The sequence below is a fragment of the Symsagittifera roscoffensis genome, chromosome 9 (assembly GCF_963678635.1).
Source record: "Symsagittifera roscoffensis chromosome 9, txSymRosc1.1, whole genome shotgun sequence".
NCBI lineage: Eukaryota > Metazoa > Xenacoelomorpha > Acoela > Convolutidae > Symsagittifera > Symsagittifera roscoffensis.
Window position 1 is genome coordinate 21,788,327 of NC_087070.1, and position 23,989 is coordinate 21,812,315.

Consider the following 23,989-nt stretch of genomic DNA (forward strand, 5'->3'; position numbering starts at 1 on the left):
TAGACGAGATATGCAACTAGGATATATTAAAATACTTTCAAAAATGTGATCTGAGTAAAACACAGATAAATCGAATCTTAGAATAAAGGTGAGCTCTAATTTACAAACATTCACGATGACAGCAATTAATGAAAATAAAGAACGATGCTCTAGGACAATTTTACCAAGTACGCAACAGTCAATTGTACCATCGAATTCTGAGGCTGAAATGTTCCAAAACTAAAATTCGTTTTCCGCATGAATTCAGTTACCCAAAATGGTTATTGAATTGGATCTTTTTTGAACGAAATTTCGGCCTCAAAATAAGTACTTAGCTTTTTCATCGCTTTGTTTTTAAATCTATCTTCAGATGCCGCTCTTTTACCCAAACTTCAGCAATAATATGCAATCATGGCTGCAAAAATATTAAGATGTGTGTTGATGTTTCAGCTAAGTACAGATGGATTTTTTCAATAATCATTTGTAGGACACACATTTGCTTGCATTTCAGGCGAATCATCCTCTTCGTTCGGTATCTGCAAGGATATAGTCGGGTTGTTTGTCGGACTTTCCAGAAAACTCTCAAATGTGGGCAACTCCGAGCCATTCGAAGTCACACTTCCTTGATGGTTGCTGACGACTTTTAAAGACAGTGGGGGAGTGTGATTGCTAAAATTTTATATTTTTAATGCTAAAATTTTATATTTTTTTCGAGTTTATATTTCTTATTTGATTTTTATTTTTCAAAACAAAGACAACGGACAGTTGGAAAAACACAAACATAAAAAACATGAGAACTCGGAAACATGTTGAAAAAACTAGTTCCATCAAAAATTAAATTTTCGTATGTCTCGATATAAGTTCATTCTAGGCAAACATGCCACAAATTTGAAAATTAAATTATCAACAGAACAAAACTTACCAAGAGAAAATAAAGCCGGCAACCTTGAGCAGACACAAACTGAGAAGAAAAAAAATAGATTTTTTATGAGATCTAATTTTTTTCTGCTCAAGTTGTGTCGGCTCAAAGATTGCCGGCTTTATTTCCTCTACTAAGTTTTGCTCTGTTGATAATTTAATTTTCAAATATCTGGTATCTTTGCCTGAATTGGAATTCCATCGCGACTTCGGAAATTTCATTATCCTTCGACCTATCTTTTTAAATTTTAATGGTTAATTACAAGTGATGCGAAGCTCCGCTTCGCCTCTGTTTTATGAAATATGTACTTATTTTAAAATCCAACCTGACAATAGAAAGAAAAACACTTGCATAGTCAACTAAAAAGGAAGTTGCCTACAGCACAAGAAAAAAGTCAATGAAATGACAGCTAAGCCGATAATCTTAAAGACACCCTTTGAGCCGAAAAACAAATTGATTTCATATTTTTAAAAAAAGTTCCTAGTCCACCTCCCTGAACCTACAGAAAACACTTGCGCTTGCCTTGAAAATTGCTTACAGGACAAACAAGATTTGGGATGTGGCAACAAAGCCGACAAAACTTTAGCAGAATAAGGGAAGTCCGATAACTAAATTTTTAATCAATTTTTTTCAACTGCATGTATGCTGAAAAAAAACAAGGTCCGGTCGAGAGTCGAACCTCAGACCTTAGGATACAAAAAAGACGGCGTTAACTCTAGGCCAAATGGGAAGAAGGAACCTGGTGAATGTGAAGGTTTAATATAAAAAGTTATTGGAAAAAGTCTTAATCCCGATTTCAAGACACTTGCTCTCGTAAGTGGTATAATACCTCATTTTGTCGAACACGATTTTTTCCCCACGAAACAACGTAATATATAGTCATTATGCCATAAAATACAAGCTGAAAACGTTTAAATGAAAAAAAAACTATAGAAAAAAAACTATTAAAGTTCAGACTTGGCAAAAGGACACAAGTTACAAACTTTCAGCGGGAGCGAAAAATTCAAAATCAAACGAAAAAACAAGGCCATACAAAAAACGGTAAATGAACTGATGGAAACTAGGCCGAACACCACGAATCCGAATAAAATCAAAGTTTTATCAAGAAAATTATTTGAAAACAAACTAACACCGGAAATGGAATCCACCTATTCCATTTCCGGTGTTATTGAGCATGTCTTAAATTTACCATTCCTACACATTTGACTATTCTGTCGCTAAAGCTATTTCCGGAAAAAAAGTTTAGTACCCGATTGCAATACCCTTGCTTATCGCAAGGGTAATAAATGCAAGGAAACAGAAAAAAAAAAGAGTTCAATTTTCGAAACCAAAGAAAAAAAATATATGGCCTGACACTCATTGAATTTCAACAAGAAATAGTGATTGATAAAATTAACAAAACTTGCGAAAAATAAATCAATGTGTTAATTTTCATTCCTTTGGGAAGTCTCAAAACTTAATTCCACCTTCAAAACTGGAAGTCTTTCACGTTCTTCGCGCCAGTTCCGCCATCGTATTTGGAGAAGGCGTGTGGCCTACCTTTTAGGAAAGAACTGAAATTGAGCTCAGAAAGTGCAAATATACTTATGTGCAGTCAAAAAACATTAATACGTACGAATGAACTTCGGTAGATATTAGAGTAGTTAATCCTTTTAACTGAAAAAAAAACAATAGACAAATCACAACGTTAACCGACTAACGAAATTAAATGACATCTATACAGTGCAAAAAAAACATAGTAATGAATGCAAGTAAGCATAAAAAACATACTTTATTGAAAAAATCTCAAATTTCAGAGAAAAAAATAGATGAGATTTAAGCTATTTGATTGTCTAGAACAATGGCGCTTTTTCGATAACATGAACATAACTAGAAAACTGGATCAATAGATAAAGTTTTTATTCTGCTGGAAATCTAAAGATTAAATTCCACTTTCGAAACTAGAAATTGTTCACGTTTATCGCGCAATTTCCACGTTCGTTTTTGGAGAGCGCTATTTACGTCACTTTCAGCAGATGAATTTCAATTGAACTCAAAAAGTGCATATATACATAAGTGCATTCATAAAATCACAAAAATGTATGAATGCACATCTGTAGTTATTAGAGACTTTTAAGACTTTTCCTGAAAAAAATCAGCAAGACCTAGATAAGAGTATTCACTAAGTTCATTACTCTTAAAAGAAGAAAAACGCCTCGAGGTTAAAAAAGATGCCTACGTATCAATCGAATTCAATCTTCGACCTAAGGATTATGAGTCTCACGCACTAACCACTCAGCCACGGACGCTTAATAAATCAAAAACAATAGCCATAAACAAAGCAGAGATTAGATGCTATGAAATTTCTAATGCTACAGATTGTGATTATAACAACAGTGCCACCAAACAAAAGAATAATTTTATCAACATTTTTATTTGCGAGTTAGCTTAGAAAAAAGAAGGCTCGTACTAATACACTTCGCTCGCAAGTATAAACAGGCTCATTGAACAGTCAAGTTAAAAAAACGAAGGAAAACGAAAAGCGGAGCTTTTAAAATTACCACAGACGCAAAACCGAGCTTCTCACTAAATGCGAAACAAACTTGAAGGATTAACATAAAAAAAAACAGCCAACAGACAGTTGAAAAGAATCAATGACGGCAAAGAAATAAGAAAAACACTGAGTTTAAATTCCTCTACCGAAATCAGAAATCGAACACGTTCTTTGTGACCTGTAAACGTCTGCTATTTGATAGTGGAGTTTGCCGTCCTTTCAATAGAAACATTTAAAAATATCAAAAATTAAACCGCGACAAGAGTGTGAACTACGCTCATCGCCTCTTATTTAAAACAATCTGAAGGCTTCCACAATAAAACTGCCTGTAATGCACTGAAAACCATAAAACCAAAACATGTTTAAATTATGCATTTTAAAAAATGCGAGATATATTGAGTTTGAAAATTTGTTAAATCGAGTTTTTTATTTTGTACTGTTGTTTGAAACAGCTTTTTCGCGGTTCATTTGATGATTGAAAAATGCATCAACTGTATAAACTTATTACTAATCGAATTTCCAAGCACATTCTATCAAAAAGTTGCGAAAGTGGCACCAAAATTTGCGACGTAGATTGGAATAAAGAATAACCGTACAATTACACAACGCTCACTAAATCTGGCCAGTGTAAGCAATAAATTTTTAAAATATTTAATCTTTCCTTTATTCCCTGTTTCCTTTTCGAAATTAGAAATGAGTCACATTTTTTGTGACCTTTACACTTTTCTTATTCGATAGTGGAGTTTGATTTCCTTTTAATAAAGTAGATTAAACGTCAACTCATAAATAAATTGAGCTTGAGCGTGAAAACTTTTCAAGACTTATCCTGAAAAAAAAAACAAAAAAAAAAATCAACAAAACCTATATAAGAGTCTGAACTACGTTCATCGACTCTTAATAATGTGCATTTTACAATTTGGTCTTTTGGTTCTTTGCTCCTAATAACCAATTAGATGAGATTGACAAAAACAAGAGCCTAAACATTTCATCACAGACTCGCAAGCAAGACGACAGCTTTTACAAACAGGACCTGTTGAATTTAGGGTGTTGGTGAATCTGATCGTTAAACAGAAAGTATTTTTTAAACGCATACATGCCTAACCATTTACATAAAACTCTACTCCAAATCACACACCCCAACTTAAAGTTGGATCAGGATCACAATCCTGAAGATCAGGAGGGACATTTGATTGGTTATCCATTAAGACGCCCAACACTTGAGTGACTGGTCCGCTTTGGTGTGAAAGAGCCATCAAACCCGATAAAGACTGTAGATTTGAATACTCGTTTCCTCCAACGCCCATTTGATTGCCATTGAAGTTATCCTGTTGGTCAATTAGCGAGCTCATGAATACATCTTCATGCCCTATCAACTGCACGCCTAACGAAAAAAAAAACAGCAGACAGTTAACAATTGCCAATGATCTCAAGAAAATCAAAACAACTGCAGCTGCTGAAAAATGCATAATCTTTCAATGAACAATTTTTGGTAAAAACTAGCTTGAGCTTGAACAACTCGAAAAGCGTGAAAAAAGCGAAAAAAAATCACTGTCTTCACTTGGTTCATTGAAAATTGACTAACATGAATTTAAAACTACGTTACAATTACATATAAAATAACCAGCTAACATATTCATTACCAATTGAATCCAGCCAGGGGCGGATTTAGGGGGGCGGACGCCTCCCCCCTCTTCAGGGATTCGACCCCCAGCCGACCCAAAGGGTCCCCCCTTTGGTACTTTTTAAGAAATCCATTTTTTGCCGACCGACCCTAGAATTTTTCTAAAGGCGCCTTTGGCGCCAATATATACTAACTTTGAGGGGGAGCGCGCGCCAAAAAAACGCGATTTTTTTCTCAAAACTTTTCAAAAAACGGCTTTTTTTACCTATTTTTTTCACAAAATTTCCTGTTTTTGCTAAAAAAAAAGGCGTCAAAATTTTCGAAACTTTTTTGAAAATAAGCCCCCCCTCGAAAAAATCCTAGATCCGCCCCTGAACCCAGCAGAAATTAATCTTTTAAACTGTTCACAGCCGATATCACTAACCTCCAGTTGGGCTAAGCATTTGCGATCCGACAGAACCATTGACACTACTTGTCGATGGAGTGGGGCCTCTGCTTAGATTCATTCTGGCAAGTGTGAGAGATAGCTGATTTCCGTCTTGATAAGTCGGTTGCATTTTAGATCCTGTCGGTTTGGTTTCAGCAGAATAATTTTTCAGAACTGATATTGGCGATATCGCAAATTCGTCTGATTTTCGTGACAATACTAATCAAAAAATTTACAAATGAGAACCTTAAATCATTGAGCCTACGAGCGGGTGAAATGCTTTCGTGGATGGTCTTACGTTCAAATACGAAAAGCTAATTTTCAGAAGCTGATTGATTTTACAATGATTTAACAGAAAACTTAAGCGAAAGTATTTTTTTCAACAGACATCTGTGGTTCGCAAACAAAAGCAAAAAGATGAAGCACGTTGAAGTGCTTGATTTTAAAGAGTTGTTTATGACTGGCACTCTTCTTTTCAAACTATCCCGTCAAAAGAAAAGTGGAACAATAGGCAATTTGTTCATCCCGCTGGGAATTTAGTAAGTTTAAGTCCATTTTTGAAATACATTTTCCAGAAAAAGGGGAAAGAATTATAACAACCTACATAGGTGACAATAATTTTGTTCTTTTACACTTAAAAATACAAAAACAAAGCTTGGACGAAAAATCTCACGTACAGGATTCGAACCACCAAACCCTGAGTTCGAATCTAAGGTCTCCACATTTGCACTGATCGCTTTCCAGCCACCAAAAAAAGCGGATATAACACATGCTATTAAATTACCGAACAATAAGAGCAATATACAGATAATGAAGTCGATAACTAATTATTCGTGCTCTAAACTGTGCAACTCAAGTTTGAAATCAAAAGTTTTTTTTTGGCAAATTTATTAGAAGAACTTACTGTTGAAAAGGCAAATAACTTTGATTTATACGTGCACCAGTAGCCGTTCAAAAGAAGTCCAAAATAGTAATGCTCATACCAGAAAACCGCTTGATTCAGAGAATGACAAACCCAAGAACCGCTCCTATATTTGTCATAATTACTTAGAATGGATGCTGTAGTTTAGCGCTGTGATAACACGTCATATTTGAAGTCCAAAAACTAATATTGAAACTGTACTAGCACTCGGCCAATTATGTAGGAAAGTTTAAAAAATTGCCTCGTACTACAACACAAACACTCGCAGATATTCTCAAAATTTTTGATTACATTGTTTTCTAACTTTCTCCTTAGTTTCTGGTTGAAAAAATCTATTTAATACTGTTCCCGCGATATTGAACTAGTCCCGGAAACTGCCAGATGCAAACGCACCGTCTCTAGAACGTTCACAAGTCCAAAGATTCATAAAACACAACTTTTGTTGCAATTAACAAACTTTTTACCCTTATTGATGTCGGTAAGCGAATCAGTATTTGTCCAAAATTTTTACCGCAAATTTGTAAAATTAAGAACTGTACCATACATTGACAGTGCTGAATCATCTATTTGCAAATCAAAGGTAAGTTGATTAAAACTCAGCGCCCAGTTCATAGTTCTGCAATTGAAGTGTGCGCTTTTCAAACATACCTCCGATAAATCTTATACACAATACGAGAACAAGGACTCAGTGAGACAAATCTGCGTGGTAACATTGCTAAGATTTTGAAAAAATTGTAAAACGAAATGATTCATCAAATTATTTTCAGTTTGACTCGGATCACCAATGTTTCGTACTATAAAAATGGTCACACTGTGTGACTGTTGATGTTTAAGTCATACATCTGTGGCTTTTTGCTGAAGTAATTTTAAGGATTCTAAATCAGATATAAAATATATCTGGAAACTAAAAAGCTCATTGTTATTTTAATAGGGTGGTGAATCCTGATGCGCTATGCACAAACAATACGTTTTTATAGAAACTTTGTAAATTAATACACCAATTTCTGAACTTACATCCACTAGTACTACTAAAGCTTTCCATCTTATTTAGAATGCGAAGAGCAACATTTTCCTGGTTTTCACCCGACTGTGATTGTACCACTGGGAACGAGAAATGTTCAATATCTGCTTCTGCTACAAGCGACAAAACAACCCAGCACTCTTCGTGACACGAGGTACTGAACCGCAGGAGGAATACTCCCGCCTAAAACAAAAGGTACACGTGAGCACTTCGCCAACCTAAATATCTTGTTCCCGCCTAAATTAATGCTACACTCGTTATCAAAATTTACAAAGATGAGTTAGACGTGAGCACAGTGTTAAATTAAAATGAAAAATACCATGCACCTTGAGTCAAGTTTTTACTTTCGTTCTATTTATTATTATGAAAACATTCCAATCACGGATTTATTTTGGGCCAATTCTTATTTAGATTGTTGAGCGTATTAGACGCTCCGAGCGGAAATGAATTTGTAAGCTGAAATTCAAAAAATCTACACAAACAAACATTACCAACAGACCGTTGGAAAAGAGTCAATGAATCCAATTAAACATTTACAAAAACTCAACTTTCGAGGTTCAAAAAAAAGATACCTTTGAAGCCCTTGGTAGAACAAATTATGATTGGTACTTTTTCGATAAAAAATTAACCAAATTTGAGAAAACTGGAGGGTTAATTCTAAAAATTAAATTCCAATTTCGAGACTAGAAATCATTCACGAATTTTGCGCCATTTGCACGTTCGTATTTGGAGAGTGCTAGTAACGTCACTTTCAGCAGATGAATTTCAATTGAACTCAAAATGTGTATATATACCTAATTTCAACAATATTTTAAGAAGGTTTCATGGAAAAAAATCAGCAAGACCTATATAAAAGTCTTCACTACGAACATTACTCTTAAAAATGCATCATCTGTGTTGACTTATTAATATTCGAATGTCAAAGCACATGCTATCAGAAAACTATAACGGTGCCCCAAAAGTGGCACCAAGATTTGTGACTTAGATTAGAAAAAAAAGGTTCTTTAGTGTAATAACTTTATTACAAGCATGCTCGCCTCGCTCGCCTAATCGCGCGAAATTAGAACAAATGAAAAATTTCTAACGGGCTTTTCTCGATATTGGAACAAATTTTTGAAAATTTTTTGATGTTCAAATCATATGATATACGACTCGACCCATTTCAATGGTTATTTGTGGGACCTGATTTGCGTAGTAAGCAAAAACTAAACACACCCGATGACAAAGTTCCACCCCCAATTTCAATGGTCAAAACAAAATACAAAAGCTTGAAAACTTGAGAACAAACATTTGCTATGAGACAAAAAAACACACTCACCTTAAAATGCGCAATTTTGTTCATTAACACTTAAAATCATCAGAACATAGCCAGTGTCAATGAACAAGGAAATGAGAAAAAAACATGATTAAACAACGAAAAGAAATGATTGAATGTTTTTAAATTTCGAAGAAAAAAAACCCTTCATATTAAAGCCTTTTGAGTTTCAACAATCTTTTAAGATAGAACTAGAAATAGGACTAACCCAATTAGAGAAAAGTGGGTCATTTTTTTTTATTCAGGGAAATCTCAAAACTGAAGTCTACGTTCGAAACAAAGTCATTCAATATTTTAGCGCGATTTGTTCTTTCGGTACAGGAAATTTAAAAAATTATTATATTGACCGCAAAAACACAACTTGACCGCGGACTTTTTCCTGAAAATAAATAAATTAAAAAGTGGGCCTAAAAAGAGTAATATCACTGCGTTTATTATCACATTAAAAAAACATAAAAACTCAGAAACATCGGAAAAAAACTGAACAAAAAACTGAAAGCGTCACCCTGAATTCGCAAACTAATGACTAAAACAATTCAGAAATCAAAATGAAATCAATTTTTGAAAAAAAAGCAAGAGCCATATACACACTTACTGGTTGTTCAGAGAGAACTCTTTCGGATTGGTCTTTCGTCATTATTCCCATGTGAACTCCGTCTTTGATCATCCTTCCGAAGTTTTCTCGCTTCACTATAGTATCCTTGGTGCTCTCTCGACCCCTAAAAATACCGCATTCAAATAAAATTTAAACACCTCACATCAGCCAATCCTGCAGATTTCACAGCTATTATTATATTCTCTTACAGATAGAGGCAAAATTGAGCTTCGCGCCACTTGCGATACAAAAATGGGCGACTATGATTAGATGTTTCTGATTTTGACTATGATTACAAGCAAATGAAAAAAAAAATCAAAATTTGGAAGAAAAAACTGGAAGAAAATAACTTTACCATTAAATAAAGCAACACGCTTCCTGGAACAAAATAACCTGCACCATTTGAAACTTTACAGAGCTTTCAAAACGCTAACAAATAACCGATTTTTCTGCTGAACTGAGCCGACAAAAGTTAGCAGACATGAAAGTCTAAATTGGCCGAAAATTTTCAGTTTCAGCAAAAAAAACAGATCCCGACTGAAATCGAACTTCCAAGATTTGCCGCCTCAAGCATGGGTGTTACCATTCCATCAAATGCACTGAACACTCCTTGAATTTTTAAAGAAAAAAACTTCCATAATTTTATCATAAACAACATAAAAAAATCAAAAATAGTAAAAAAAACTTCTTTGAACTTTACTTTCCCTAATTCAAAATACAATGAGCTCCCTTTCAATTAAAGAAAAAAGCCAAAATATCAGGCAAATTTGGTGCTGCGGTAACTAAGCCGATAAAAAACAAGCAGACACGCGTTTCTATTTCAAACGTTTTCTATCATTTTCTAATTCAAACATTTTGTCAGGAACGAAAAAATATGAAAAAGATTTGATTTCATATTGCTTCCAAACAAATTTTAGCCGACCAATTTATCGGAAAAATTGACCACAAGAAGCTTATAAATAACCGTAAGCTTATGCTTTTCGCTTGAAATAAAAAAAAATTTTCAGCTAAAATGTCAATCAATATTTGAATTGACAACTTGACTAATGTTCTCACATTTTTCACGAAGAATTTTTTTAATGCAACTTTTGCATGAAGTTTATGCCATTTGAGAAATTTTCAATATCTTTGACACTGAGATTAATGCCATTTGAGACCTAACCAATTTTTTGACGCGCGGACAATTTTTCGTTTGCAAAAAAAAAACAGGTCCTGGCCGGATTCGAACATAAGACCTTTGTCTATACAGGTAGGGCTGTTAGCTCTTCGCCACATGCGCAAATTAACGTCAAACTTGTTATTTCATATAAATAGAAGGTAAAATAAATTCAAGTGATTCTGTTAAGCTAGTTGTTAACCCAAAAAAAATTCTATATTCCGATTTGATAACGCTTGCTAATCGCAAGTGTGGTAATCCATCAAACTCCAAAAATACCGTTCAAAACTTCAGAAAAACGCTACCCATAATAGCAAAAAAATAATAATAATTTAAGCTCTATAACAATTAACCCTGAAAGACGTATGTATTCACTCACGATCTCTGCAAGTCAATGGAGTCACAGATGTCTTGAAACCAACTCCAGATTCTTTTTTTACTTTTTTCTCCTACACTTAGAGGCCCCCCCACTAACTCGTCTGCTGTCATTGAATTTGGATCAAAACTTGTCCGAATATTGGGAGTTCGTCGCTTTCGATCACCTGAAACAATATTGACGTAGGCAGGGGAAGTTTTAGGATTTTTGAAAAATCTGGTCAAGTGACATTTCGAGCAATATTTTTGTCTTTCACAAAAAGTCCCCCTCATCTCAATTTGAGTATAGACTGACGCCTAACTTCACCTTGAGAAAATTTTGTCAATTTAGAGTCGGTTATTCTTATATTGATGACGTTAATCAACGCCTACGGGGGCCCTTTAGGTCGCCAGCGGTTTGAACTATTGCGGGTTTGTGTGCGTGTGTGTGTCGGAGGGGTATTTTAATTGTTATACGATTTTACTTTCAATTGTTCTAGGGCATAATTGAATTGAAAATTCAAAAATAAAAATTTGAAGAAAAACTCAATTTAAACTATAGCCAAAAACTTCCAGGTGAAACCAAACTATTTTTCACCTCGGGATAACATCTAAACATTTCAACCTTTTGGTATTTTTCTCAACTCTTGTAGTAAAGACTTAATGGCGTGGAAGATAGCATCTCTAGTGGACATCGTTATCAAATCATCAGCTTCATCTGGCGTGCACGCTTTCGGCGTTTCATGGCTTCCTGAGCTTTTTATCGCCTGAAAAATTTACATTTAACTTAAATTCAACTTTCAAAATTTCAACTTACAAATTTCAAACAGAGATTCAATTGCCAACATGATCCATTACATCAATTCAAGTTTTTTTAAGATTGAAAAATATAAAAATTTATAACGAAAATCTTCAGACGGCAGTCAGCTTATTTAGATTACGATGATTAACGCGCCATTACTTATTATCAAATCATTTAAAACTCTAAAAAAACAAATTTAAAAACCGGAATTTATGAGCAATTTGGTAGCACCTCAAACGGATTTTTAAACTAGCAACTTCTAAAACGAAGGAAAAACTATATTGACCAGCTGTAACACAAATAAATCAAAGACAGTATGTCGAATTGCATAATCAAAACCAACCTCCAACGCATTTACCAGAACTCCTTTGAATCTGGGCATCAGCATTTTGTCCACAATATCCGAGACAGTCTGGGCCCGATCGAAAGAGCCGAAAGCTAATTTCCACAGATAAAAACCATCAGGATCTATATCTTGTCTGGAGTGAGTTTCAAACACAAACTCGGGAGAGACTGCGTATACTGGATGGTTGTCAAAAACAGCTAAAACCCAAATTAATGAATTGAGTAGATTCAGTATTCACATAATCAAATACAGCTAAATGAAAAACTTGATCTGTAGATTAAAGACGCTTTTGAGAATGTCAAACAAAATTATCTGGCGCCAAAAATAATACCCAATTCTCCTTCATCTGACCAAGGTAGCAAGTTAATTGTATCGTACAATACAACCAGGCATTTGTATTTCATTCATTTGCTACAAAACTTTCATTCATTTGCTACATTCAACTAGCTTATTCTGTGCAATCTCAAGATAGAAAGAAATATCGGCATCATCGGTAGATAAAAAAATTGCCTCGTAAATAAATACGAAGCGGTGGAAATGAATCTCCAACCTGGAGATTAGGAGTCTTTATCACAACGGTATCCAAAACAACGCAGATAAACACATGTTAATAATTTAGCATGGCTTTTGTTCAAGCTAAGCAGCAAACTTACCGCCAAATTTAACCCTTCTACTTGCAAGTTGGATTAGATAAAATCGAAATTTGTATTAAAACAAAAAAATCGCAAGCTTGTTTTGTTTGCGTTACAAATCGAGTTGGTAAAATTACCATCGACATAAAAACCAAGGTTTGCATATTCCGGATGATTAATATGCTTTCATGCTCAGATTTTGACTGTTCGCGTATTTTCAACAGAAGATACCAGGAGATGAGTCCTGTGAACTACGTTTCTTACGGGAAAAAATCAAGTGTAAATATCATTACGAATTACGACTGAAACGGCTCGAGTATGATATATCACCCTGATACAGGTATTCTGATACCGCAGAAAGCTTTTCATGATACCGCATGTTGCCGCCTAAACATAGCTACAACCTTCGCAGACCAGGAAAAATTGAAATTAGCCAAGAGACAGTTCAAAGAGAGTCACTGAGCGCAAGGCAAGGTCGTTTTTTGAAGAAAAAAAATCAAACTTTGAAAAAAAAGTTCGAAAATATATACAACTTTTATACAAAGCGCTACAAACGGCAGCAGCAGAAAAGAAAAAAATGCTGGATATATTTCGTTCTTCCTCTCGCTTGGAGTAATGATTCACCTGTTCCTTCACAGCGCAACAGCGGCAACAACTTAATGCAGAGATTACTTGCTTGTTTTAATCTCCTAGAATTCGGAAAACAAGCGTTGCAATTTTTAAAATAAGTAAAGACTTAATCGGCAGCCAATCTAGTTCAATTAGTCGGGTTAATATGAAAGTCGTTCCAAAGCAGATAACAAAACGAGCAGCTGCATTCTGAGCGCGCTGAAGGTTGTAAATTTGATCAGCAGTCGATTCAAATTAGAGGCTGTTACAGTAATCCTGCATATAAACAACAAAAAATTGAGCTAGATGAGCAGCGTTTTTGATTGATACCTCCTTATTTTTCGGAGGTGCCTAAATTGCCAGTAACATAGTCCACCAACACAATTGATCTGCTCGTTCATTGAAAAATTTTCAGCACAAAACCCTAATTTTCTGGGTTTATTTTCATATAAATATTTTTACCTGAAAATGTTACAATCTGCGGCCAAACAATCCGTCTTGATTTCTTTGATATGACAAGCAACTCAATTATCTTCTCATTATGGGCTGGTGCTAAAGAGCCTAAACATCTTTTAACCCTTAAGCTTTTTCGATCATCACCATTGCGAGCCTCAAAAATCAAAAGAAGGCTGTCGTCAGCATTTTTGTTGTATAGCCGATTCAATTCTCTCGAAACATTGCCAACAACGAGAAGATCAATAATGAACTGAAGAGCTCCCATCACGGTGCCTGATGGCGCCTCTTTTCATTTTTCGCCTGGACGATTTGTCGCCTTCATGTCACTACGTCAGTTCTGTCAGTCAAATAACAAACTTTCCCTTTCATGCCCAATCTCTTTTGCAAAATTGCAAGCAGAGAACTGTGATGCAGAGTATCAAAGGAACTGCTGAGGTTAATATGCACTAAAAGAACAATTTTGCCATTATGAATCACTGCAGCTACATCAGATTTGAATTTCAGCAGTGCAAATTCAGTTGAATGTTAAGATAAATAAGCAGACTGATTTGAGTCTAACAGACAACTACCATGGAGATAAATTATGAAAGGTTTAGCTACATGGTTCTCTAGAATCTTGCTGAGTATAGGAACGTTCCAGACATTTTTTTGAAAATGGCTGAACTTAACGCCTATCAATGATGCATCCTTCAACAATGGGGATGACTGGCCAACCATCAGGAGTTCAGCAACTCCGCCGATGTCAAGTTAAAATTCAAACAAATCATCTGCAAAGGATAGCTTTGAAAATTTTTCAGTCAAAATGAACATCTGCCGCTGTCGACCAGCAAGTCAAGTTTATTTTAAGGTAACTAGCAGACACTTGTTTATACGGCAGATAATTTTTGTGACAAAAATAACCCTATAAGTCTACGAGTCAAAGAAACATAGAAACTATAATGTTAAATTTCCTGAGATGGACTCTCGACCATACCTCCTGGTGTTACCGTTCAATCACATGCTTTATTGACTGGTAGAACAGCTTGGAATCACTGCCGACACTAAACTTTGAAGAAAAGAGCTGCGCTTGTATTTTGACAAAATCTGAGTGCAGCAAACGATTTTCATCGGCCGTTCTCTCTTCCTGTTACTCTCTGAACAACTACATCATCATCAAATAAAAACTGTCTTTCTTAGCAACCGTTTTAACGCAGGACAGTGGACAATCTAAGAACTACAGCATGCCTTCAGTTCCATTTTGAGTGCAATGGCGCTACAAACACATTCGTCTCCACGAAGCACTGATGGTCATCATTGTCTTTTCGAAAATCGTGAAAAAACAAGAGCAGTGATCGCTGAGATTACAATTACCAGCGGAAACATCAGTTATCCTCACACTTAGCGAAAAAAAACTTTGATCAAGTTAATCTCCACGGTGATGGATGAAAAAACCATTTGTTCAATTAGTGTCTCAAGCATGGCGTCGAGGAGCCTCGCTGTTTCATAATCAGGAGAATTGTTGGAATGGATGTTAAAATGAAGAATAATAACTCGCTCGATACACGAGCGCTAAGATTTCACGTGATTCAGAAACTCCAAGAAAACCATGAAAGATTCCGGCGGGGTCGATAAAGGAGGCAAATGATGATCGAATCTCTACCTATGATTTCAAATAGAAGAATCTCTATATGTCATTTCCATAACTCTCGATCTCGGTTTCTTGGTGATTCTGGGAATAGCCCACCTCATCTTTTATCCTTCATATTAGCACAAATAAGTTTACTATTTCTTTTGGGCTACAGCCAACTAAAACATTTTGATCGATCTCTTTATCTATTGCCCATGTCTCGGTGAGAAATAAAAAGTAAGGATCGGAACTCCATGCATGCGAAAATCTTTTCGGAGAGATCTGACGTTTCACAGACAACAGTTGACATTTTGCAGGTTTCAGCTTTTTAGTCAACATTTTCTCCAAAATTTCAACCGTCTTCGCATCTTCACTGTTTCTAAATTTTTGGTATATTACTTTCTCGGGCCCGATAAAACAAGCTTCAACCTTATCTTAAGAGTATTCAGCAAAAACGCAGTGAAAAGCGATTGCTCTTGAGTTCTCTTTTGATACCAATAGAACTCGTATGGGATTCACTCGCTTAAATTTGCAATGTTCCATCACTAATTAACAAGCTAATCCATTATTTCCTTTACCAACATACATACATCTCCTGGACGTAGCTACTCAGTTGACGAGAATTAATTGCTGGTCTTCTCCGTTCCTTGCTTAACTTGGTTCATTCTCAGCTGCTCAAAACCGCAAATAGTTTCGCCTATATCTTTTTTCTCTCCGGTCTTATCTGACAATTATGCAGCATTTGAATTCCTGCGTAAATTTACAGCAGACTTCCGCCGTATAATTTCTCTGAAAAAGGGCTGTTTCTCTGCACTACCCTGGTTTTCATCTTAAACACTGAACCGCTATCTGCTTTTGTTTTATTTCCTCAACATTGATTGCTAGACTTTCAAGCTTTGACAGTCGCTTGTTGATATTATCAAGAAAACCAATGAAGTTGCCGTAAAGCAGATCGTTGATGACCGAGGGTCAATCCATACAAGAAGATTAAAGAAGACCATAATTAAGCAAACTAGAGGATGGCAACATAACTTCAACACATTTCAAATTCACTGACCGACAAGGAAACTGTAAAAGTCCCATTGCATAACATCCATTCGGTATAAAAAGCATCAGCTATATTCACTTGATCTGCCATATTGAGCAAAAACTCCTAAAATCTGACGGACTAAAAGCTTGATAAGGTTGAATAATCTGGCCGCCAGAAAACTTGATAAGGTTGAACAATCTAATGTTATCAAAATAATCAAGAAAATAAACTGTTTCTTGTAACTACAAAATATAAGTTCTACGATGAGAACTACAAGTTATAAGTTTGATGCAGGCTGAATATTCAAAATCAAGAGTCGTTTTAGGGTCAGGTACATACACAGGATCTCTAAAATCCCTTAGTAGAGAAAGGCTGCCAAGTTGAAATATCTAGTTTGTCGAAACAACATCTATTTTTCTTAAGTTTATCACTACAATTAGGCTTGGTTACGAACTGTTAAGATTACAATCAACATTAAAAGCAGGAATCAAACAGGCCTGATAACCACTTTTAAGATCAAAACTTGTCCTTTCTAATACTTACATTCAGAAGATGAGTCCTGTGAACAAAAATTTTTAAGGCATAAAGTCGAATGTTAAAATCATTACGAACTATGACTAAAGCTCTCGCGCATAATAGATCACTCTGGTACAAGACTTTTCATGATATCTCTCGAAAAATGCTAAAACCATCGTGGATAAAAATATTAACCCACAGCTAATAGACGTTTGGAAAAGAGTCAATGAACGCAAATCGACAAAAAAAGAGTCCATTTTTTTTAAATTTTCTATTGTCGAAAATTAAAGTTGAAAGAAAAATGCTCCTAAAGCTTTTTAAATTTCAAGAACAAATTTGGATTGATAATTTTTTTGATAAGTTTAAATCAAATTGAAAAGAGGAACAATAGATTTTTTTACCTCACACAAAAAATCCAAAATTTCAAATCCTTTTTTTTTAATTAGAAGTCAATCACGTTTTTCTCGATCTTTTTGCTGTTCGATAGTGGAAATAGTATCCTTTCAACGAAAAAATTGAACTGAACTTAAACTGAAATCGAAAGTCAATCCCCAACTTCCTGAACAAAACAAAATCATCACAATCTATATAACATTCTTGACTACGTTCACCAAATCAGAAAAAAATACAAAACTGAAAAACGATAGGCACACATGAGCTAATCACCGCGCTTTTGTATGAAACACAGATAATCGGAGATGTGACCTGATAAAAGACCTATAGACCTAACTAAAATGATTTTCAATTCGATTTTTTGGTTGACATTGATATTTGAAAATTAGATTATATTTAAGTGCTGCTGTAGTACATACAATTGCAAGAACTGAAAAAGGTTTCCTTTTTCAATCAAGTTGTCAGCCCAAACATAGCCAACAAAGGCAACATAGACAACATATTTTATCGTAACAATATTTGCGACTTAGGTTGGAAAAAAAGATAGTTCATACAATAACATAAACATTGCTTGTGTAAACGTAAAAAAAATGGTGAAACTTTAAGTTGTTTGATTAGACAGAGGAAGCTTCTTGAAATTTACTCGACTGAATGAAGGAGTTGAAGTCGTCTGCGCACGATTGTAAATTAACTTCACGTGTTTTCGCGCCAATTCGTAATTGAGCGCGCAGTTTGCCTACCTTTTGAAAAATGAACTTGAACTGAACACAAATTGCATATACACCTAAGTGCATTATTATGGACTGCATTGTTATGGACATACTTGCATTATTATGTAGAATGCAATTCTTTATTATTATATTAGATCATTTTAAGACTTTCTCCTGAAAACAACAAACACACAAATAATCAAGACCTATATAAATGAAATCACTCCGTTCTTTTACACATAAAAACCGATTTGATAAAATTTTTTGCATTTAAATAAATAGATTATTTACCTTTCTCAACATTCGGCTCCATTTGATTCGTATAAATGAATTCCTTCCATGGCAAGGTGAACTTGAAAACGAGGTTGTAGTATCTTTTAGCGACCAAATCATCCGTCCTTTTTCGACCGTCATCTTTGAAACTTTCAAAAGCTGAATTGCACTGAACCTGCAGGTCGAGCCATTCTAACCACTCCATAAGGATATTTTGGCCATCATCACAAAGAGAACAAAGCTGTGGATGAAAGCTGCTTTCAGGTACTCCAACTGTACCGTCATTAGCTTTGACCTTCTTCGCTGTTTTTGGTTTTAATTTTGTGGGCTCAAGTTTAAGAACTTCAGTTTCGTTTGACAGAAATGTTTCATACTGTGCTTTAAATGAAAGCAGGCCATATTCATTTTTTTCAAACTGTTTCTTGAAGGAAGGTGGGCCTTTTTCGCTGTAGTATCTTGATGTCATCAAAAATATGTCGCATGATTTGCAGAAATTATCTCTCTCTAAAACAAAAAAAACGTTTTATATCACTTTATTCCAAAGGAACCGTTAATTTTTCAAGTGGTAACGGAATTGAAGATAGTCAACAGATAAATCAAGATTGACAGTAAAACCAAAAATACAATTTTTCTTGCCTGGATCTTTCTAGATCTAACTTAATCACCCAATTTTTTCAATTGCTAGAACGTTTTATGAAAACCACATTTATGCTCAGAAGTTCACACAACACAATTATCCCAGACTGAAAGTTTCACATTAAGTGGTGAAAGAAGGGCTATAACAAAGCAATCTTTAGTTTCCAGTCAATTAAATCTTTGCATTAATATGCATATGTAAGCATGAAGATTTTTTCAATTTACAGATAACTTACCCTTTTTTTCATCCATAGACAGTCCTTCTGTCAGCAGAGGTTTGTATTTTAGTTGAAACACTTTCTAGTATTTTCCAAGTTCGCCAAAAAGTTTATTTACACAATGAAAGTAAGAGTACAATTTCATATCTAATTTGCTAATTATGCTTGATGATAGCCAATTATTTGACTTTCGTCTATTCTTTTTACTGTTAATCCAATATTTTTTTTTACTTCATGATGCATTTAATTAGCATTTCTTTGTAAACCCTCAGTTTTTAAAATTTATTTGCGTCCGAAAGATCACAGCTGACTTTATCATCTTTTCTCATTTCTTTGTAGTGATGATTATATTCAAACTAAAATTTATTTCAGAAAAACTCAACTTTATTCAAACAGTTTTATTTATCTAGTAACTATTATATTCCGGACTTTCTTCAAATTAAATATTCGTAGCCAAAGACTACTCTTCATGGTCATCAGATATCAAAAAGTTCTTAATTAATAGACCGAAACTGAAGTGTAATTATTCATTAGACGTATGCCATCAACACCGATAGCAGGTAGATTGTTCTTAAATCGCAGGCACTAAAATCTCAACTGACTAAAATTGGTATAAGAACATGACATTACTAATTGGTGACAGAAAACGTGGGTACAAGTATGATAGTTGGGTCCCCAGGTTTAAAAAAAACGGCAATTTTGTGAAATTACACAAGTAAACAAATGCGAACCATGTTTTCGAAAATTTTAAGGCCTGGAAATTTTCTTTCAGGGACTCATCTAAATTTAAGGGACCCAACTATCATACTTGTACCGAAAACTTGAATCAAATTATCACTTATCCTTAACTTGTTGTACTGATTTAGTGACAATACAAACCCCTGACACAAAGATTGAAAGCCATTTTAACTTTTCCAAATGAATACAATTTCCCGGCATTACTTGTCTGCTGAGCAGTGAATCTCATTTCGGGCATATTCAAGCTAGTTGATTTCAACCATTTCATGCGGTCCAAAAGTGCTTCCACACACATCTGTCTAGCAGGGTGCTGTTCAGTTGTCAAATTTCTCCTGAGTTGTGTCCTTGAAATATTTGTCAGGGTCTTAATCAGGACATTCAAATCATCTAAACATCACTCATATGACTGAAGACTGTGACCTAATTTTTTATGAATTGAGGACAGGAGTGCTTACCTGATTTCTTTTTCTTAATATCAAAGACGTCAGGTACTGATACTGGTCGGCGGCTTTTCAGAGCCTCCTGAAGTTTGAAGTAATCTGCGGCGTGATGCTGATTTAGAAACTTTTTATCGAAACTTTCAATGAATGATTTTGTCCCATTTTTCAGTTCATCAAAAGAGAGAATATCAGCGCACATTGCGATGAGTATTCTGCAAATGAGATCACTTCATGAGCATCTGAAGAACAAATTCAACTGATATTTCTCCTCGAATCTACTACTCATCATAGCGTTAGGGTAGGGGGTATAATGCAAATTACTCCTTTTGTAGTAACATGTTAGTTTGTACGGATAGGCCAAATATCAACACCCGCGAAGAGTTCAGTAGCCGGGAACCACACTATAGGACGAAATTAAACGCAACTTCTAGATTTTACTCTGTAAAATGACTGTTTTCAGTGTACATTTATTTTGGACATTTCCTATATTCAGTAAAAATTTTACATTGGCCGAAAGCAAATTATTTTTGTTTTTTAAGTTTTCTTATATGATCAGAAGGTCGAAAACATCATAGTAACCGAGGTTACAGTCTTTGACATTCGACCAGAATTTGCCAAAATGCAGATTCGGCGATTTCGAGTTTTTAGCAGCGAACCTTCCGAATTGGCGATTTAGAAGGAACAAGAACGTTATTCGAACGATTGGACAAATCGTGAAGGCCGAGGGATTCGAAAAATCCTAAATTTTAAATTTTCGAAGTGATGACGTTGTAACATTCGCCCGGAAGATACATATCGACGGAAAACAAAACTTAGTCTTAAGACGACTGGCTAACGTCTAAACAGAGCTTTGCATGCTTTTCACCGTCTCTACCAAGCCAGTACTTTTCGGTGGTCTTTTCCAACATCGGGTCGACAAAAACGTTACTGCTTTCGACTTCGTCAAAACACTCAAATTAATAAGATTACATGCAGAAAAAGTGAGCTCATGGCTGGGTCTCAGTATCCTCAGACCACGAGGTCACTCCTAAAAACAGGGCTACTACTATTTATTATATTACTATTGTTTTTGTTCAGTAGATAAAAATCATCATCTCCATCGAAGATGGATCAACCCTTTCCCCCCAACTCCTAGCTTCTCATCCTTATCAAAATGGATCTAGTTGTTAATTAAATTCAAATCAGGACATGACAAGAAGCTAAAAGTTTATATAAAAGGCTAAAATTTTCAGCCCCGAAACCCTTCCGGATTCTTGAATCCGCTGAATCAAGCTCGTTAATCTTGATTTCTTCTTAATCCGGAAGGCTGTTCTCCACCCTTCACCGTTGTCTGCAACGGCCTTGCAACTATTGTAGCGACACAATAGTTGCAACTCGGAACGTTCAGTGCTATTCCTGCAATCTGCTGTTGTTTTTTATCACGATTCTCGTAGTTATCGTCCGCGCAACTAATGCTGTTGTGTTGTTTTCTAGCTTTTCTGCCAAAATGGCCGTTTTTGACGTTTCTCAGAAATGTTACAGAATCACTTCGAAAATTTGAAAATTAGCAATTTCCGAATCCTTTAACCTTCACGTTTTGTTCAATCGTTCAAATAACGTCCTTAATTCTTAATAATCACCAATCCGGAAGGCTCGCTGCTAAAAATTCGAATTCTGCAGAGATCGCATTTTTCACATTCTGGTCGAATGTCACATACTCCCCGGACAGTCCGGTCAATGTCCTCATTGAATCACGCAATGTTCGTAAAATAGATACAGTGTCATCGAACAGAATTTACAAAATGCACGAAATTACTTTTATCCACGTCGCATCGACTCACTGCAGAATGTAAATGGCATCATACTACATCACTATAGCCTTCAAATTCTTCATTAATCTGCACCTTGAGGATATGACCTAAGATAAAACATATTTTCTGACTTCCAATGTCAATTTCCTGATTAAAACTTTTTCTCTTAGATTTGAAAGGTGTTGGCTTGCAGGACAGTCCTGCCAACCAACAAGCTAAAATTATCCTACTATGCTTTCCCTTTGGAAATCTTGCTTGTTATTGTCCTGAATAATAAAACTAAGAAACTCTGTGGTTAGAAAGAACAATGAAACAATCTCCCTCTTCGAGAGATTACTCAAGCTTTCCATGTCACCACAAAGTGATCAGTTCTAGCTGATTAAAAACAGTCACGTAGGCTGGAATATTTAAATATACTCCTTCACTTAAGCCTTCCTAAATAAATAGTAAGTGAGTGTCTCTAAAGCCACTTCAACTAAAATCAAAATGCAAATTTATAAATGCAACAATTTCAAAACTCAACTAAATATTTCAGTTTTCCATTACAACTTGGTTGCTTGGTTTCTCACTTGAGTTTTTTCACACACATAAAACAAATCTGAGTTTTAACTTTTCTTCATCACTCCTTTGTTTTCTTCTTTTTTCGTCGTGTAGAAGTTCTAAAACTTCTAAATTCTTCTAATTTCATCTTGCTTTTCGGTCATTCGTCAATGCTCCAGTTCTTCCTCCTGTGATACTGACTCTGCACTCTCAGTTTCCGTATCTTGTAACACGTCGTTAGCTATCCTGACGCTGCTGGAAGTCGTCCTCCAACACTTCTGCTCTTCTACCCTCTGTTTGCAGCAAGGTACGGGATCCACGTTAGATTCTCTGTTCCTGCAGAAGCTGTTGTGGAGACACAACGTCACGTTTCTCTCCAAATCTTCTTTCAGCATCTCTGCCTTCTCCTTTCCACTACGTTCACTCGTCCTGGAAATTCTTTTCACAGCGGTGGTCACTGCATTCCGATGAGTCACGAGAGCTCGCTTGAAAACTCCTGCTCCAATGTCCAGCTGATATTCACTGTACACTCTGCCATGCTTCGACATATGCTTTTTCGCATACTCGTACAACCATGCAGTCATGTTAGCTCTGAACCATGGCATCAATCGTTTTCTTGCCCATATCTTCTTCACTTCCATCGGAATATTTAGAACTTTGCACATTGTCTCAAAAAGATCTAAATCTTTTAGACAATCTAACTTCCGCAATTGTTCTCTCGTCGGTGCCTCCTGTCTGTTATTTTCTCTCACATGAGCTTCCAGCCATCGTATCGCCATCTTAACTCCCACTATCACTATTGTTACGGGCTGTGATGAATCTGGTAAACCCATGGAGAGCAGCTCTCCAGAGTCCCAGATCAACATCAGATTACTACGCTTGCGATATTACCAGGTCTGCAGCAAGCAGTGGCAAGGAAACTCGTCATGCGTCAACATGATGCTCCTCCAATTACGTTTTCCCGAAGCTTCCAGCAATGGTTCCACTTCCATCATCACTCGGTGGACTTCATCATTCTCATCTACTGCATTGTAATATGTGACAGTTGATCCTCTCTGTTTCTGTCTCTCGAAGTCACTGAAGTTCCCGCTCACATATCCCATGAACTTCTTTCCTAATATTGAATTCAATTCTTCTTTGGTTCTCTCTGAAACTGCTGAGAACATCTTACATAGTAACTCGTAAGACTTCTCGGACATTCTCGCTAGTCTCACATACTTCGGCACTGAGAAGGCTTGATCCACAATCGTTCTTGTACTCTTCACGTCCACAGCTACGAAATGTACACGGTATCTGCTTTTGCACATTGGAGCCAAAGTTGAGCCCACCAAATATCGTGCTCCTGATGGTCTACAATAAGTCTCACTGTGTCTAATGTTCATTTCCGTCTCGATTGCTTCCCTCCATTTTCC

The 23,989-nt window shown here is 35.7% G+C and overlaps 1 protein-coding gene across 6 annotated transcripts; it reads right to left on the reverse strand.

Annotated features, from left to right (window-relative positions):
- Positions 1 to 300: 300 nt before the first annotated feature.
- Positions 301 to 20,482, reverse strand: LOC134853997 (uncharacterized). Of its 6 annotated transcripts, none has more exons than XM_063870050.1 (12): positions 20,263 to 20,482; positions 19,949 to 20,194; positions 19,088 to 19,111; positions 18,234 to 18,719; positions 11,988 to 12,187; positions 11,468 to 11,609; positions 10,868 to 11,030; positions 9,333 to 9,456; positions 7,416 to 7,605; positions 5,477 to 5,698; positions 4,567 to 4,812; positions 301 to 619 (listed from the first exon to the last, which is right to left on the reverse strand). In XM_063870050.1, the coding sequence occupies exons 1-12, from the start codon at positions 20,444 to 20,446 to the stop codon at positions 450 to 452; spliced, it is 2,397 nt and encodes a 798-aa protein (XP_063726120.1). In that variant the 5' UTR covers positions 20,447 to 20,482; the 3' UTR covers positions 301 to 449. The 6 variants fall into 6 exon arrangements, with proteins under 6 accessions (XP_063726120.1, XP_063726121.1, XP_063726119.1 ...); XM_063870051.1 differs by having other exon boundaries at positions 4,573 to 4,812; positions 19,088 to 19,114; XM_063870049.1 differs by having other exon boundaries at positions 19,088 to 19,114.
- Positions 20,483 to 23,989: the final 3,507 nt, after the last annotated feature.

Excerpts from the sequence above, each read along its gene's own strand:
- LOC134853997 (XM_063870049.1), bottom strand. The coding sequence starts at position 20,446 with ATGTGCGCTGATATTCTCTCTTTTGATGAACTGAAAAATGGGACAAAA. Across the intron at positions 20,195-20,262 it reads TATTAAGAAAAAGAAATCAG|ATGATTTGAATGTCCTGATT; the intron begins GTAAGCACTCCT and ends AGTGATGTTTAG. Across the intron at positions 7,606-9,332 it reads GAGTTCTCTCTGAACAACCA|GCGGGAGTATTCCTCCTGCG; the intron begins GTAAGTGTGTAT and ends CTTTTGTTTTAG.